This window comes from Gorilla gorilla, chromosome 3, assembly GCF_029281585.2.
Source record: "Gorilla gorilla gorilla isolate KB3781 chromosome 3, NHGRI_mGorGor1-v2.1_pri, whole genome shotgun sequence".
In the NCBI taxonomy this organism is placed as follows: Eukaryota; Metazoa; Chordata; class Mammalia; order Primates; family Hominidae; genus Gorilla; species Gorilla gorilla.
Window position 1 is genome coordinate 98,845,012 of NC_073227.2, and position 16,447 is coordinate 98,861,458.

At 40.8% G+C, this 16,447-nt stretch overlaps 1 protein-coding gene across 5 annotated transcripts in view; it reads left to right on the forward strand.

Moving 5' to 3' along the window:
- ANXA3 (annexin A3) overlaps positions 1–16,447 on the forward strand; it is a 59,146-nt gene that overhangs the window by 24,601 nt on the left and 18,098 nt on the right. For all 5 annotated transcript variants that reach the window (XM_004038872.5, XM_019026067.4, XM_055385134.2 and 2 more), the window contains exons 4-7: positions 2,893–2,987; positions 6,046–6,159; positions 10,125–10,215; positions 15,311–15,390. In XM_004038872.5, the coding sequence (XP_004038920.1) occupies positions 2,893–2,987; positions 6,046–6,159; positions 10,125–10,215; positions 15,311–15,390 (380 nt within the window). The remainder of the gene's footprint in view (positions 1–2,892; positions 2,988–6,045; positions 6,160–10,124; positions 10,216–15,310; positions 15,391–16,447) is intronic.

The following is a 16,447-nucleotide window of genomic DNA, read 5'->3' on the forward strand; positions in this document are numbered from 1 at the left end:
CTCCTCTATGAATTTTAAAATCAGCTTGTCAAATTCCATAAATATACTATATTAGAACTTTATATCAATATAATATTATGTTTTTTCTGCCTGTTTGAGATTTATTTTTTTCCATTTTTCAATGTAAGTTATTTCTTCATTTATCTCTTGATTTCCCTATTTTTTTTTTAAGAGAGAAGGGCTTGCTCTGTCACCTAGGCTCAAATGAATGCAGTGATATGATCATAGCCCACTGCAGCCTCAAACTCCTGGGCTCAAGGGATCCTATGGCCTCAGCCTCTGGTGTTGCTAGGACTACAGGTGCTCATCACAATGTGTACCTAATTTTTAAATTTTCTGTAGTGACAAGGTCTTGCTATGTTACCCACGCTAGTCTTGGACTCCTGGGCTCAAGTAATCCTTCTGCCTTGTCCTCCCAAAGTCCTGGGATTATAGATGTGAGTCACTGCACCCAGCCTGATTGCCCTATTTATATCTAGTGTTGAATAGACTGTTTCATGAGGTTAATAGTCTTTAAATTCTGTCACCTCTTTTTAAACATTATGTTTCTTCATGAATTTGCACTTTGGCTTACAGGCCTTCTTTAAGAAGGAGGTTATTGTTTATGAGCACCACTTCTGATAGGTTCTGAGTTCAGAATGAGGTATCATAATGGTGTTTGCATTAGGGATAGGTCAGACACAGTCTCTGAACCTGAGGCATCTTGGCTTAGTTTTTGATCTTGAGCATGTTTAAAAATAAGAGATGAGAAACTGCCAGGCATACAAACTACACATAACTGCAGGTAGTTTGGTATAGTTGTAGTCTAGGTGTATAGGTTATAGAGATGCAGAGAGGGGGTAGAAAATGAGAACAAAGACATAAGGCAGGAGAGATTATAATGAGCTGATGCATGAGCTAAGGGGCTTAAACTTCATCCTGAAGATTACAAAGAGCCATTAGAATTTTAGCCAAGGGGGTGACATGATCAGATTGTATTTTTAAACATTTACTTAGGCAGTAGTTTACAGGAATAATTATATGGGGGTCACATTAGGAGGTGATTTAGGTTATCCAGGTAAAATATGATAAGGACACAGGGGCAGAGGGCATGCAGAGGAGACGACAAATTTAAGAGATGCAGATAATTGCTATAATATAGAGAATAAGGTAAAGAAAGGAATCTGAGATGATTCCCAGGGTTTTTGCCTGGATGACTATATCCATAGTTGTGGATGAGGGAACATAGAAAGAAAGACAAGTCAGAGAGGAAATACAATAAATTCCACCCAGAATGTGCTGAGTTTCAGATACTTGTGCAGTTGTGGTGGCCGGTAGTGTACTGACACAGATGCTGGGTACAATACACAGCACCAAATTGGTGCTCAGACCCACAGAGCACAAATACACTTTAATCTGATTCAGTATTTATTTAACTATGTGTAAGAATACAAAACCAAAGACACAGAAAGGCAGCATCTTTCATTGGGAGGCCCAGCAGCTAACCAAGTACACAGAAGCTTTTGCTTCATCATTGATGTAAGCTATGTACCACTGCCACGGAAGTGTGTAGATGAGGTCTGTGAGGGTCACCTTGACACAAAGAAGTTGAGCATTGAGTTCCAGGTGCTCTTTTATACCTCTCTAGTCATGCATGCTCTAGGCCTGCAAGCCAATTCACAGCTTCCCAAACCAGGTATCATCGTGGATTGGGAAATTAATTAGACACAACTTTCCACGTTTTTCTTACTACTGTAGTCACCAAGATAAGAATGACCTTGAGGTCATTCTTAGGCAGGCCAGCATCAGCTCTGGCCTGATGTTACCTTTTGCTTACAAACAATTCATTTTGTATATGGGTTTGAAATTTATGAGAGAGGCCAGGTACGGTGGCTTACCCCTGAAATCCCGGCACTTTGGAAGGCTGAGGCGGGTGGATCACCTGAGGTCAGGAGTTCGAGACCAGCCTGATCAACATGGTGAAACCCCATCTCTACTAAATAAAAAAAAAAATTAGCTGGGCATGATTGCACATGCCTGTAATCCCAGCTACTTGGGAGACTGAGGCAGGAGAATCGCTTGAACCCGGGAGGTGGTGGTTGCAGTGAGCCGAGATCGCGCCATTGCACTGCAGCCTGGGCAACGAGAGAGAGAGAAAGGGCGGGGGGAGAGAGAGAGCGAGAGAGAGAGAGAGAGAGAGAGAGAGAGAGAGAGAGAGAAAGGGAGGGAGGGAGGGAAGGAGGGAGAGAGGGAGGAAGGGAGGGAGGGAGGAAAGAAGGAAGGGAGGGAGGGAGGGAGAGAGAGATGTGGAAGAAATGCATGAGAGAGATGTGGACCAAAGATAGAAATATATGTTTTGGGGTCAGAGATTTGGGTTCAACTTCTTGCTGGACCACTCAGCAGTTGTGTGACTTTGGCAAGGAAGATAAGTTCGTGTCTTCATCTTTAGTACAGCGGGCCCCTGTGAATATTAACTATGGCAATGAATAAAAGGGTGTTTCATGCAGGGCAGATTTTCAATAAGTGTTGGTTCCTGTTTTCCAGAGGAAGAAATATTTTGATATCAAGTATGGGAGAGAGATAAAAGGCAATAAGACAGTAACCAAACCTCATAAAGGTAAAAAAGTCAAGTTCAAAAGTAGTAGGTTCTTTTGTCTGATGTAAAGAAAGGAGTATTTAGACAATGATTGTTTCCTTCCCCCAAAACTATCCGAATAAAGTTAACTTTTTTTTCCAAAACTCAGGCAAACAAAATAAATAAATAAATAAATAAATAAAATTCCAACCAGATAAGATGCTAGAAATTAAAATGCCTTACTCTCTGCATTTGTCTCAGGCCATTGATCATTTTGCTTTTGTTCAAGACAAATATTGAGCATAAATATTGAGTAAAATAACTTTTGTTTCATTTAGGAACCGATGAGAAAATGCTCATCAGCATTCTCACTGAGAGGTCAAATGCACAGCGGCAGCTGATTGTTAAGGAATATCAAGCAGCATATGGAAAGGTAAGGTCACGTTAACATGACAGGCAGTAAAGAGATCATTAATGTACCATGGTCGCTCCCACATGGTTATGCCCACAGTCTTCTGTTTCAGGCTGAGTGTAACAGAAGATGCCCTGTGCATCCAGTCAGGAGCCTGGAATCTGAGTCGTGGTTTTGCCTTGAACTAGCTGACTGGCTTTGGGCATGTTACTTGGTCTCTCTGGGCCTCAGTTTCTTCACCTGTAGGATAAGGTTTGCCTTAGCCCAGTGGGTTCTAAACCAGAAGTGATTTTGCTCCCCAGGGGACATTTGGGATGAATGGAGACATTCTGATGATCACAAACAGGATGGTGGGGGGTACTTCTAGCATGTTGTAGGCATAGGTCAGGGATGCTACCAGCATCTGAGAATGCGCAAGGCAGCCCTCCACAACAAAGAATTACTAGGGAAACTATCTGACTAATTCTGTCTTAGATAACCTTTTATTTCTCTTTTAATTTTAAAATATTTATGTAGTTATAGGTTTAATTCATTCAGCAAAGAAAATTTAGTAATTACCAGAAACTGTATAAGAACAAGTAACTTTGGGAGGCTGAGGTGGGTGGATCACCTGAGATCAGGAGTTTGAGACCAGCCTGGCCAACATGGTGAAACCCCATTTCTACTAAAAATACAGAAATTAGCCTGGTGTGATGGCCCATGCCTGTAATCCCAGCTACTCGGGAGGCTGAGGGCTGAGGCAGGAGAATTGCTTGAACCCGGGAGGCGGAGTCTTCAGTGAGCCGAGATTGATCCAGCCTGGAAACAGAGCAAGACTCCATCTCAAAAAAAAAAAAAAAAAAAAAGGGAAAAGTAAAAGTAAGACTTGGTCTTTGCTATACAGTTTATTTGTCTAATGTCTATTTCTGAGTACTAATCTGTGTTAGGAGATATCCTAGACATTGGAAATAGACTGGTATAAAAAGCACATCCTGCCTTCTTTCATGGAGCTAACATTCTATTAGAATATAATAAACAAGTAAATAAAAATAATTCAGATATGATAAGTGATATGAAAGAATTAAAATGGTTGATATGATAGACAGTGACTGGTGACTGGCTCCTGCAGATAGGGTGATGAAGGAATGTCAGTGAGGGGTTGTTACCTTACTCCCCACTAAGCCTAAACAATACTAGGGGTTCTGCCCTGCTTGATCAGGAGATAGTATTTAAGGTACAGCAAATATAAAAGCCCTGAATCAAGAAGAAACTGGGAATATGTGAGAAATAAAGAATTCCAATATGGCAGGAATGTAGAAAGTGAAGGGGGCAGAAGAAAGAGATGAGGCTGGAGACAGGTTGAGAACATGCTAAGCCTTGGGTCTTGGTAGGGTTTAGATTTTATTCTAAGGGCTACAGGGAACCACTGGAGGTTTGTAAGCAGAGGAATAATATACTGCAGTTTTTATTTTTAAAGGATTATTTTGGCTGCTGTAGATAATGAACTGTGGAGGGAAAAGGTACAAACAGACCCAGCCAACTGTGGAGAGGGTCTAGTGACCATCCACAGGCACCTCAGGAATTACCTCCTGGGAGTGTTCTCCAGGCCCCCAGGCTCCATTAAGACACCCTTCTCTGAGCTCCCTTTATCAGATAACATATTATATTGAAATATTGTCTTTGAATATTTCTGTTTTTCCCATGAGGGCAGAATGCCTTAGGATAAGGACTTTGTCTAACTTACCTTTAAAGGACTAGCACAGAGCAGGTGCCCAGAAAACATTTGTTAAATTGAATGAATTGCCTAGCTTCTGGGCAAGACAACACTTTCACATATAGAGAAGGTGAATGATCTATTGGCCTTTCGGTATTTCCAAAATATGGAAGAAAGATGGAGGTGGAGGGGAACAACCATTTCTCACAGTGGAATAGGATGAGAGCTGTGAAATAAGATTCAGCTGCAGTGGCTTGGATTGAGGACAGATGGTAGTGAAATTTACCATTTAGAGAGAAAAAAATACTGTGACAATTAAAGCAGAGTTGATAACACTGAATGCCATCCCATTTGTTTCAGCAGGAACATGCCACTGCTGCACGCCCCAGGAGTGTGGTTGTGTCAATCTGTGCCCACAGCGTTTCAGCAGGCTCAGAGGCTACCAGCCTCTATTTCAGAGCTGAAAATAATCAGGAGCAGGAACAAACATTATTCAGTATTATGCCATTGAATATTGAAAATAGAAACCCTGTTACCCCCCTTTAAGCAGGGGAGATGGACTGTACTTAGGTGTGAAAACAGTGCTCAAAACAATATCAATAGGTAAGGTCTGTAAGAGGCTAAGTTCTAGTGTTCCATCGCCCTGTAGGATGACTATAGTTAACAATAATATAGTTTCAAATAGCTAGAAGGAGGATATTGAATATTCCTAAAATAAAAAAATGTTACATGTTTGAGATGATGGGTATGCAATTACCCTGATCTGATTACCATACATTATATGTATTGAAACATCACTATGTACCTTATGAATAAGTACAATTATTATTTGTCAGAAAAAATAAGTCTAATATATTGCCACACTTAGGGCTTTTTTTTCTTTACTTGTTGCCAGAAAATTGCTTCTGATGCCACCTAGTTCCACATTCTCACCAGAGACAAATGACCAGCCACTGTCCTCCCTTCCCCTTCCTCTTGGAGCTCTTTGGGAGTTACTGAGAGGCAAGACACCGATGAATAGAGCACCTCCCACTGAAGCTGGGCGTGAATTTGTAAGGGTTCCTCTTCCTCTTCCCTTACCCCAATCTAAGCATTGAAAGCATGGCGGATCTAGGAAATGCATCTGAATACGGTTCCTAACTGTGGCACTCATGGAATCCTCCCATTTGGCTCTCCTTCAAAAAACCTCTACAAAACAGAACAATTTGGAAGTAATTAGAAAATGCAGATTAATATTCATAGAAATATTTTCAACACTTCTGTTTATTCCCTGTGGATGGACATGTTTTGTCTGATTTTGATACATATGTTCATCTTTCACTAGGTGACTTTAGAGAAAGAGAAAAAAAGTATTTCACATTTTTCCCCTTGGTTTTTTGATTTTAGGAGCTGAAAGATGACTTGAAGGGTGATCTCTCTGGCCACTTTGAGCATCTCATGGTGGCCCTAGTGACTCCACCAGCAGTCTTTGATGCAAAGCAGCTAAAGAAATCCATGAAGGTATGAGCCCCCCACAAGCCATTTCTGCCCAGGGTTTGACCAAGTCATCTAAAATAGTGACTTTCTTGCAGTGCACACTTGTGATGGGTGGACTTGGATGCCCTTTTGGTCTGTACTCTCCCAGTGGTAGAATGACTCTGAAATAGGCAACAGCTATAGAACCTTAAGCCCAAATGTTCCTGGGCTGGAAGAATTTTGTCATATCCTTTGTTTGACATGAAGAGTCAAGTTCTCTAATTTGTCATCGTTGAAAGTAAATAGGACTATGATTATCCCCAACACTCAAGCTAAAAACCTAGCATTATCCTTGAGCCCTTGTTTTCTCTTACCCTTCCAAGCTCCCAAATCTATCAGCAAGTTCCTTAGTTTTACTTCAAAATCCATTATAAATATGTGCACTTCTCTCAAAATCCATTGCTACTGTTCTAGTCTGACCACCATCATCTCTTGACTGGTCCATATCAATAGGCTTCTAACTGGTCCCTTTGCCTCCATTTTTGCCCATCTCAAATTCATTCTACACAGAATAGCCAAAATTATTTTTATTAATTTATTTTAAAAATCAGATTATGCTACTTACCTGCATAAATTTCCAATTGATTTGTACACTTAAAATCCAAGCTCCTTATCGTGACTTTCATCACCCAACATAGTGCAGCTCCTGTCTAACTCTGTGACTTTTTAAAATTCTATTTATATCAGTCAGGGTTCCCTCAGAGAAGCAGAACCAATAGGCAGGACATAGACTTTAAAAGATTTATTGTAAGGCCAAGTGCTGTGGCTCTTGCCTGTAATCCCAATACTTTGGGAGGCCAAGGTAAGTAGATTGCTTGAGCTCAGGAGTTTGAAATCAGCCTGGGCAACTTGGAGAAACCCTGTCTCTACAAAAAATAAAAAAAAAATTAGCTGTGCATGGTAGTGCATTCCTGTAGTCCCAGCTACTTGGGAGGCTGTGGTGGGAGGATCACCTGAGCCCAGAAGGTCAAGGCTGCAGTGAGCTGTGATTGTGCCACTGCACTTCAGTCTGGGTGACAGTGAGACCCTGTCTCAAAACAACAACAACAAAAATTTATTGGAAAGAATTGGAGGCCATGGTGGGAGGATTGTTTGGGCTCAGGAGTTCAAAACCAGCCTCAAACTGAGCAACATAGTGAGAACTTGTCTCTACAAAAAATTTTTAAAAATTAGCCAGGCATGGTGGCTCATGCCTGTAGTCCCAGCTATTTGGGAGGCTGAGGTGGGAGAATCACTTAAGCCCAGCAGGTCTAGGCTGCAATGAGCCATGACAGTGCCACTGCACTCCAACCTGGGACGCTGTCTCAAAAAAAAAAAAAAAAAGAAGAAGAAGAAGAAGAAAGAAGAATTGGTTACATGATTATGGGACTGGTTAGGCAAGTTCAAAATCTGTAGAGCAGGCTGTCAGGAAAGGCAGGCTGGAACTCTTGGGCACAAGCTGAAGCTGCTGTCCACAGAAAGAATCTTCTAAACAGAAGCCTTGCCTCTGGTCTTAAGGCGTTTCAACTGATTGGATCAGGTCTGCCGAGAAAGGTAATCTCCCTTACTTAAAGTGAATTGATAATAAACTGAAATTATATCTACAAAATACCTTCACAGCAACACCTAGATTAGTGTTTGATTGAATAAGTGGCATTATAGCCTGGCCAAGTTGGCACATAAAACTGACCGTCATACCCCCTCCTGCTCACCCATTAATGATGTAGCCACACTGGCCTTTTCTCTGCTCCTTGAACATCATAAGCTTATTCTTGTTTTGAGATCTTTATACATGATGTTTCTTCCATCTGGAGTGCTTTTCCTCCAGACATTTTCCGTTAATTCACTCAAATATATTTTCTTAACTGCATTTATTACTGTCTAAAAGTATCTTGTCTATTTATTTGTTTTTGAGACAAGGTCTCGCTTCATTGCCCAGGCTCTAGTAAAGTGGTGCAATTATGGCTCACTGCAGCCTCAACCTCCCTGGCAAGCCTCCAACTTCAGCCTCCTGAGTAGCTGGGACTGCAGGCACACACCGCCACACCTGGCTAATTAAATTTTTTTTTTTTTTGTAGAGACAGGGTCTTGCTATGTCGCCCAGGCTGGTCTCAAACTCCTGAGTCAAGCAATCCTCCCACCTCGGCCTCTCAAAGTACTGGAATTACAGGCGTAAGCCACTGCACCTGGCCTTTTCTATTTTTAAAATCCATTTGTTTATTATCTTTTTCCATCTAACTAAAAGGCAAACCTCCACCATGGCAGGGAACCTCATTGGTCTTGGCCTATATCTTCTGTTCCTAGAGCAACTCCTGAAATGAAGTGGGTGCTCAACGTATTAATTAATAGGAAGGAGGAAAAAGAAGGGAGCCTAGGTCTGAGGCATAAGCCGTATTCTGCCTTGCCATCAGGGAATGGAGTTATCTTCTTTTCTGTGGAGGACATATGGGCATCTGAGAAGCAGATGGCAAGATGGAATTTGATGTACAGGAGATTTATTATGAGAAACGCCTGTGAAGGATAAAGAGGAGAATAGCAGGGTAGGTGGGGTGAACCTTCAGACTGCAGTGCAGGCCTGACCCCTGTGAGAGGAGAGAGGAGAGGCTGAGATTAGGAAGAGCCTCAGTGCATAGTGAAGCTCCGAGAAAACCTTGGTAGGCTGTTGGGGAGCCCCTGAGCAAAGACTGCCCTTTGGAGGAGTTCTGTGTTGGGCGCAAGTCCAGTACCCCTGTTGTTTACAGTCATTGACTGACAGCCACCTGGAGAGGGCATGACCTCAGTGTGAACTCTGGTAGATCCAAAGGTGTGGCAGTTGGAGGCTGTTAGCTAACTGCGTTCTTTGCAGCTGATTCTCTTGAAGTGAAATCTGAGCATTGTTTCTCTATGGCTACCCAATGGGGAGGGTTTAGCAGGTGTAATTGTAAGGATTAGATTCACCAATAAGTATTAGAACAGTTTCTCTTTTACATAAAAGAAATCCAGGCTGTGGTGGCACCACCATTATCAGAGACTCAGTCTCCTTCTATCTTGAGGCTCTGCCGTCTTTAACTCATGGTTTTCACTTCCTGGATAAAGATGGCAGCTCATGACTCAGCCATTATGTCTTCATTCCAGTCAACTCAAAAAAGTAAAGGACAAAGAAGGGTTCACTCCCTCACTCTAAGGATACTCCCTGAGCATACATATGGTACTTCTGCATATATCCCATTGGTCAGAGTTTAGTTACTGGACATATTTCACTGTAAAAGAAGCTGAGAAACATAGCCTTTATATGGGTAGCAATGTACCAAGTTAAAAGTTGGGGGTTCCATTACTAAGCAAGAAAGACAAAAGAGATACTGTGGTAAACTAGGAATCTCTGCTACAGAGAGACAGAATTCAGTCTCTGTTCATATGCTGCACTGGCCTTATTCGATCAAGTCAGTGTATATGACTTTTCGTGGAGTCACAGTGTGATTCAGTGACCTTGATATAAACAGGACTGAGAGGTAATTAGTCCCCATGCCAGCCAGGCCCATGATGCACATTACTGAGGATTTGAAAAGCTCCCTGTATGAAGAGAATGATACATGCTGATAGACCCAGTACAGTGATGCAAGGATGAAATCATTCAAAAGTATTGTAGAGCCTTTTCTAAACATAGTGGAATGTTTGAATGTTGGTAGGGTTAATCCTGTTAGACTGTCACTTCTAATCTTGAATGACACAGGCTTTTTCTTTTATACTATTTCTTTCTAGAATTATTCAATTGATTTTTACACTAGAGTGAAAAATTTGATGTCACTTTATTCCAGATGATTTATATTAATACTAAAATATATGGAAAAATAGAAAACTAGAGCAATAGAGAACCTTGTATTGATTTACTTAAAAGTGTCCTTTCGTCTATATAAAACAAGATAATAAGACCAAAAGGCATGAGATTAAGTTATTTAAGTGTTCTAAAAATTAGATTTTCTTTTCCTTTTTAGGGCGCTGGAACAAACGAAGATGCCTTGATTGAAATCTTAACTACCAGGACAAGCAGGCAAATGAAGGAGATCTCTCAAGCCTATTATACAGGTGTCTTATTTTCTGCTTACCTTCACCACTTTTCACACATATTTGAGCCAATGTTGCTTTTCCTAGAATCCTCTCAGTCTCTTCATGAGGCATTTTGAGAAGACAAGACTTACAGAAACGAGAATACATTCTAAAATCAGCTAAAGACTATGAGTTTCCAGGAAAAATTGGAATATGATCTGAGCTAGAGACTGCTACATAACAATAGCATTAATGCTTTACATTTAAAATATTACAGCTGCAGTGGATTTTGCTCTCAGCAATCTCTCATTAATTGAATTAACCGTTTTCATCAATGTAAGAGACTCAAATCATATTTTATTTTTAGGCGTTAAAAATCACTCAGATTAGATCCACGATTTTGGGTGTGGGAAATTAGATTAATTTAGAGGATGTGTTGAGCATAAGGATTCAATAGAAGTAGCTAAAGACCTAACAGTCTGCTGGCTGTGTACAATTAGAAAGACTCTGAAATGTCATTCTGACTGTAATTACCCAGGGTTAGTGTGACTTCACAGGTTAAGGTCACAGTCCCCACAAGACTACCTTCACCTCAGACACCAGCCCACAAGCTCAGGTGTTTTCAGGCCGCACGTGCTTTTAACCAACTGGCTACAAATTCAGGGTTCTCACTACCCTCTCAGGTTGAATAGCACACTAGAATGACACAGAACTCAAGAAAGTGCTGTGTTCACAAATGCGATATTATCATAAAGGAAACAAATCAGGGCCAATCAAATGTGGAGACTGCATATGGAGATATTTGGAAGGGTCCAATGGAAGCTTCCACTCCTCTGACCATTGATATATCATTACCAACCAGCAAGCTCACTTGATTATTGGTAGCCTTAGTTTTTATTGGGGTTTCGTTATATAAGCATGATTGGTTGAACCATTGTACATGTGATTGAACCAGTCCCCCTACCTTTTAATCATATGGTTGATCTTTCTGATGTGACCAGCCTTTATTCTGGGTCATATTGTTAGCATAACTGAGCTGTAGTCCAAGAGACCAACCATGAATAACAAAGACAAACCTATGACTTGGGAAATCCAAAGGATTTAGAGTTTACCTCCCAGGAATCAGGAATAAGACCAGCCCAATTCTTTACTATTCAATGGCCCCATAGAACCCTCTCCAAGTACTTTAAGGGAGCCACAGTTTCTCTGTTTGTGTCTCACAGAGGTCAGTTGTGTCATAGGAGCTTTTGCAGTGGGAGAGGCCCAAAGAAGGAGTACATCTTGGTCCTCACGTAGGTGTTAAAGAGGATGCTTTGGGAGATTCTTGTTAGAAGGTAAATACCTCAATGACAGGTGACTATTTTGTTATTGATGTACTAATTGGGTTCTAATCAGAAAAACAGAAACAGCACTAGGTATTTTGACAGACAGAATGTAATATAAAGAACTGCTTAAAGGGCCGGGCGTGGTGACTCATGCCTGTAATCACAGCACTTTGGGAGGCTGAGGTCAGCGGATCACAAGGTCAGGAGTTCGAGACCAGCCTGGCCAATATGGTGAAATCCCATCTCTACTAAAAAATACAAAAAAAGTTAGATGGTCATGATGGCATGCACCTGTAGTCCCAGCTACTCAGGAGGCTGAGGCAGGAGAATTGCTTGAACCCAGGAGGCAGAGGTTACAGTGAGCCGAGATGGTGCCACTGCACTCCAGCCTGGGCAACAGAATGAGATTCCATCTCAAAAGAATTGCTTAAGCTGGGCACAGTGGCTCATGCCTGTAATCCTGGCATTTTGGGAGGCTGAGGTGGGCAGATTGCATGAGCCAAGGAGTTTAAGACCAGCCCAGGCAGCATGACAAAACCCCGTCTCTATAAAAAATACCAAAAATTAGCCAGGTGTGGTGGTGCATGCCTACAGTCCCAGCTCCTCAGGAGGCTCAAGTGGGAGGATCACTTGAGTCTAAGAGATTGAGGCCACAGTAAGCCTTGATCATGCCACTGCACTCCAGCCTGCGTGACAGAGTGAGACCTTGTCTTGGAAAAAAAAAAAAAAAGAAGAATTGCTAAACACCTTTCAGAGGACTGAAAAAGCAAAAAGAGAACAAAAGGATTCATGCAGGGTATAACCCCCCAGACCTGAGAGAACAAAGGAAAGAGGTTGAGGCTGTCAGAAACTGGAAGCTAGAATGAGGGACATACCTGGCTGATGTCGGGACCTCAGGGGCTCAGAGCAGAGGCTTAAGGAGCAGGAGTTCAGATCTCTGAAAAGAGGGCTCCATCTGGCTGGAGCCAGTACCTACATGGGGGTCAAAGTGACTTTTTCTAGGAACCTGGAGCCAGTTGCTGCTGTCGGGGTGAACAGCCTTCCCTGGGTTGACACTGACATGACTAGCCGTCAGATAGCTTGCACTTCTTTCCACCTCCTGCCTTCCAGTCCCCTCTACTCCCCAGTACTGGTGGAACCTAATAGGGAGTGGGTACAGACAGAAGTAGACAAGAGAATTGCTTAATCATTGATGCACAAAAGAGTATGTTTTAGGTGTTTAAAATATTTCAGTTCAACAAGGTTTACATATTTTACAAAACCCATCAGAACCAGGCACTGTTTCCCAAGTTGGCTTGGTATTTTCTGGTGTTTCTTAGAAGAGCCACTGCTCCCCAAGTGGACCTGCCCTGTGACAGATCCCTGGAGCCCAGCATTTAGGTACAAACAGTTCCAGGATGTGAGCTTTATGAGGATGAGGATTTTTAGCTATGTTGTTCACTGCTATATCCTCAGTTCTAAGAACAGTGGGGCAGATAAGTGCAAATATTTATTAAATGAGTGTCCTCAAAATTGAGGTTAAGGTCTTAAGAGCCAAGTGAAACTTTTACCATTCAGGATAGTGTTGTGCAGATATGACAGACGATAATAGCACAAAGTTACCAGAGCCTCAATTTCTATGTGAGTAATGCTCTCTGAGGCTACAAGGGATACAACTGCATCAAGGTTACCTTGGTTACTACAGATTAATGATACAGAAGAAGATCAAGAAGGAAATTGTCTCAATCATGCATAGCCAAGCTTTACAGAGATTCAAGTCACAGCACTACCCGAGGGACCCAGTTATGTTGTCACTGTCTCGGCAGCAGGCATCCATTGCTGCCCATGCTAATGTTTTCCGTGACAGTAACTGCTCCTCTTCCTTTTTGCTTCTAATGTTCTTGACACCAGCTAGTAACATCCCCTCCCCTACCACATGGTGTTTGTCTACCCAAGGCTTATAAATATTTGTGCATAGCTTTTGGTTATTCTCGGCTACTGTTTTCTTCATTATTTCCAGGAGTCTTTCGGTTCTTTGTTATTCTATTGTCTTTGTCTCCTTTTCTGTGTCACTCACTCCCTAAGAGAGAAGATACAATGGGTTCAGGAAGTCACTATCATGTTGGCCCTCATAAAGGGATCAGATGTCTTCTACAGCTTATCCAGTACAGTGGCACAATAGAGTCTAAATAAAGAGAGATCTAAATTCTTAACTTTTTTCGGTATTCTAAAGTCAATGGTGTGTGAGAGAACACCGAAACAGGGATCAGGGACTCAAAGTTCTAGTCCAGGTACCTGTACTATTAAAATATTCTATTTAATTTTATACTCTACTGTGCCTCAAAATGGATAAAGTAGTTGTCAACTCAGGTTGAAATAATTTTTTACTCTAATATCCCACAAAATATTTGAAGGAAAGGGAGAGGCTGTGTGAAATGACTTATAAAGTCTCATCTAAATAATTCCAAAATTACAAAATACTTCCCCAAGTTCTAACAAATGGGATCTTCATTCTTTTACTTGATATTTTCAAATTTAAAGTTTTTTATCTAACTAGAATGAAGGATAGATGTAACAATATCACAACCATTAGGTTGGTGGATTTTGCTTATATGAATTGCTTTGAAAAATTACAGATTTCATAAAAAAGAGACTTACTAAAATCATGCTGAAGAAGTTTCCATCTCAGCGCAGTTCTTGCTATTGGATAATCTCATATCACTTTCTATAATTGTCTTTTATTGATTTAAATAGATGAGAATTCTCATGGCTAGTATGGCTAATTTATAGAATTCTTGAGAATGGTGCAGAGTTCAGATAGCCACATGGTGTCACCTACGACAAGGGGTATAGTGGCTCCAAGAGAATCACCACCCCATGGATGGAGCAGACAGAGATTTAAGACTGATGGGCACTGCACATCACAGGCCATGCAAAAGGGGCTACAACTAGTCAGTACTAAAATATATGAACAGAGTTGGCATTTGTAAAGGGAAATGGCATGTTTTGGGTAGCTTTCTTACTTTCGGGAGATACGAAAAAATATGGTTTAATTATATTCATTAATATTAGGGTTAGATTCGATAAAACAGAAAAATTACAGTGGCTTACAAAAGGTAGAAGTTTATTTTTATCATGTGTAGAAGTCTAGACATTGGCAATTCTAGGTCTAGCATGACAGCTACTCAAAGCTTTTAGGAACTCAGGCTTCTTCTTGATTACTTTCATGCCATCACTAAGAAGTGGTCCTTATCTTCACAGTTCAAGATGGCTGCCCAAGATGCAGATACCAGTTCACATGTAAGGCAGTCGGATGGAGGAAGGACTAAGATGAACATGGCCCCATCCCTTTAAGGAGATTTGTCTGCCTTCATTTCATTGTGAATAACTAAGTTATAGAACTGTACTAGCTAAGAGGAAAGCTGAGAAAGTAGTTTTTAAGCTGTGTACATTATATCTTGCTTAAGGTTAGGGTTCTCTTAGTATGGAAGATGGCCAGAATGGAAATTGAAAGGCAAACTAGTAGCTCATCCACCCCAGCGTTTCCACTATGCATCCCTTAGTGCCATTGTCAGATGAAATAAACCAAGATTTGCTCCAGAATGACAACTCTTTCTATTCTTTTGCATCTACCACAACACAGTGCAGTAAGAGTTACAAGAAGAATGTACCATCTCACAACAGAAAAGCATGAAGAAATTAAATAAAAGGGCAAGATTTATCTTATCACGTACCCATTCTTTGCTAGTGTTGGCATTTAAACTTTTCTCTGTTTTATAATCATATTTTTCAGTTTGTCAAGGCTTAATTTCATTCTGATTTGGTTTCAGTATACAAGAAGAGTCTTGGAGATGACATTAGTTCGGAAACATCTGGTGACTTCCGGAAAGCTCTGTTGACTTTGGCAGATGTAAGGTTTTATTTTTTATTTTTTAACTCCCCAGTAAGCTGCATGCTCAATAACAATTTTTAGGGAGTTTAAAAATAACCAAACTGAGACAATGAGTTCACAATTTTCCTTATGAAATGGTTTGTTCATTTTACATTTTCATTGCCACCAAGCAATATAATGTTTAACCAAGATCATAAAAGCATACATAATGAGTAACAACAAAGAAAACTTATTTGAGTCAGTAAGTGGAGTTGTTTTGGTCAGGTTTCACAATTTTGACATTAGAAGACATTCTGATACATCATCTGACATACAATATTTATTTCCATTATAAGTGTCTCCATTTTAAAGAACAGGTTTATTTTCTTCTGGACTCCAAAGAATAAATATTTCTTTTGTTAGCTTCTAAATTAAATAGGAAGCATGATACAGAAGAATGATCTTTAGAGATGGGAATTAAATTGAGTATCAGTCTCAGGATTAAAAAAAAGAAAATGATTGCTGAAATTTCAGCCTTGCCACCTTGGAAAAGCTGCCAAACTATTAATCATCATGTGACCTAATGAGGCCACACCTTGCTTTCTCTTTTTAGAAGGCTTATGACTTTTATCATAAAGATGGTAAGGTCAAGGATGAGGTGTATTCACAGCTGTGTGTAAGAGAGAACGTGATTTAAACCATAGCGCACCAATTTTCTTTCAGCTGATTTACATAGCACCTAAATGTGAGAAAATCCCAGCAACGGTCTCAGCCTCATGGTTGAAACAGCACCTGTCAAAGTGAGGCATTATGCCATTAGGAAGCGATTTATCTAAATTATGGTTTCAGTTACTTTAAATGTGAAAACCTTATGAAGGTTGAACCCACAACACCAAATTTATGAAGCATTGCTGCAAACATATGCTCTCAGAGGTATATATTCCTAAGTGCACATCTGCTTGTGTATGGACATGAACGCACCCACCCACAGGAGGCAGTATAGAGTAGGGCTCTAGGACAGGGTTCTAGAATCAAACAGGGCTGGAATCTCATGCTGCCAACTAGCTTTGTATATTTGGACAAGTTCTTTAAGTCT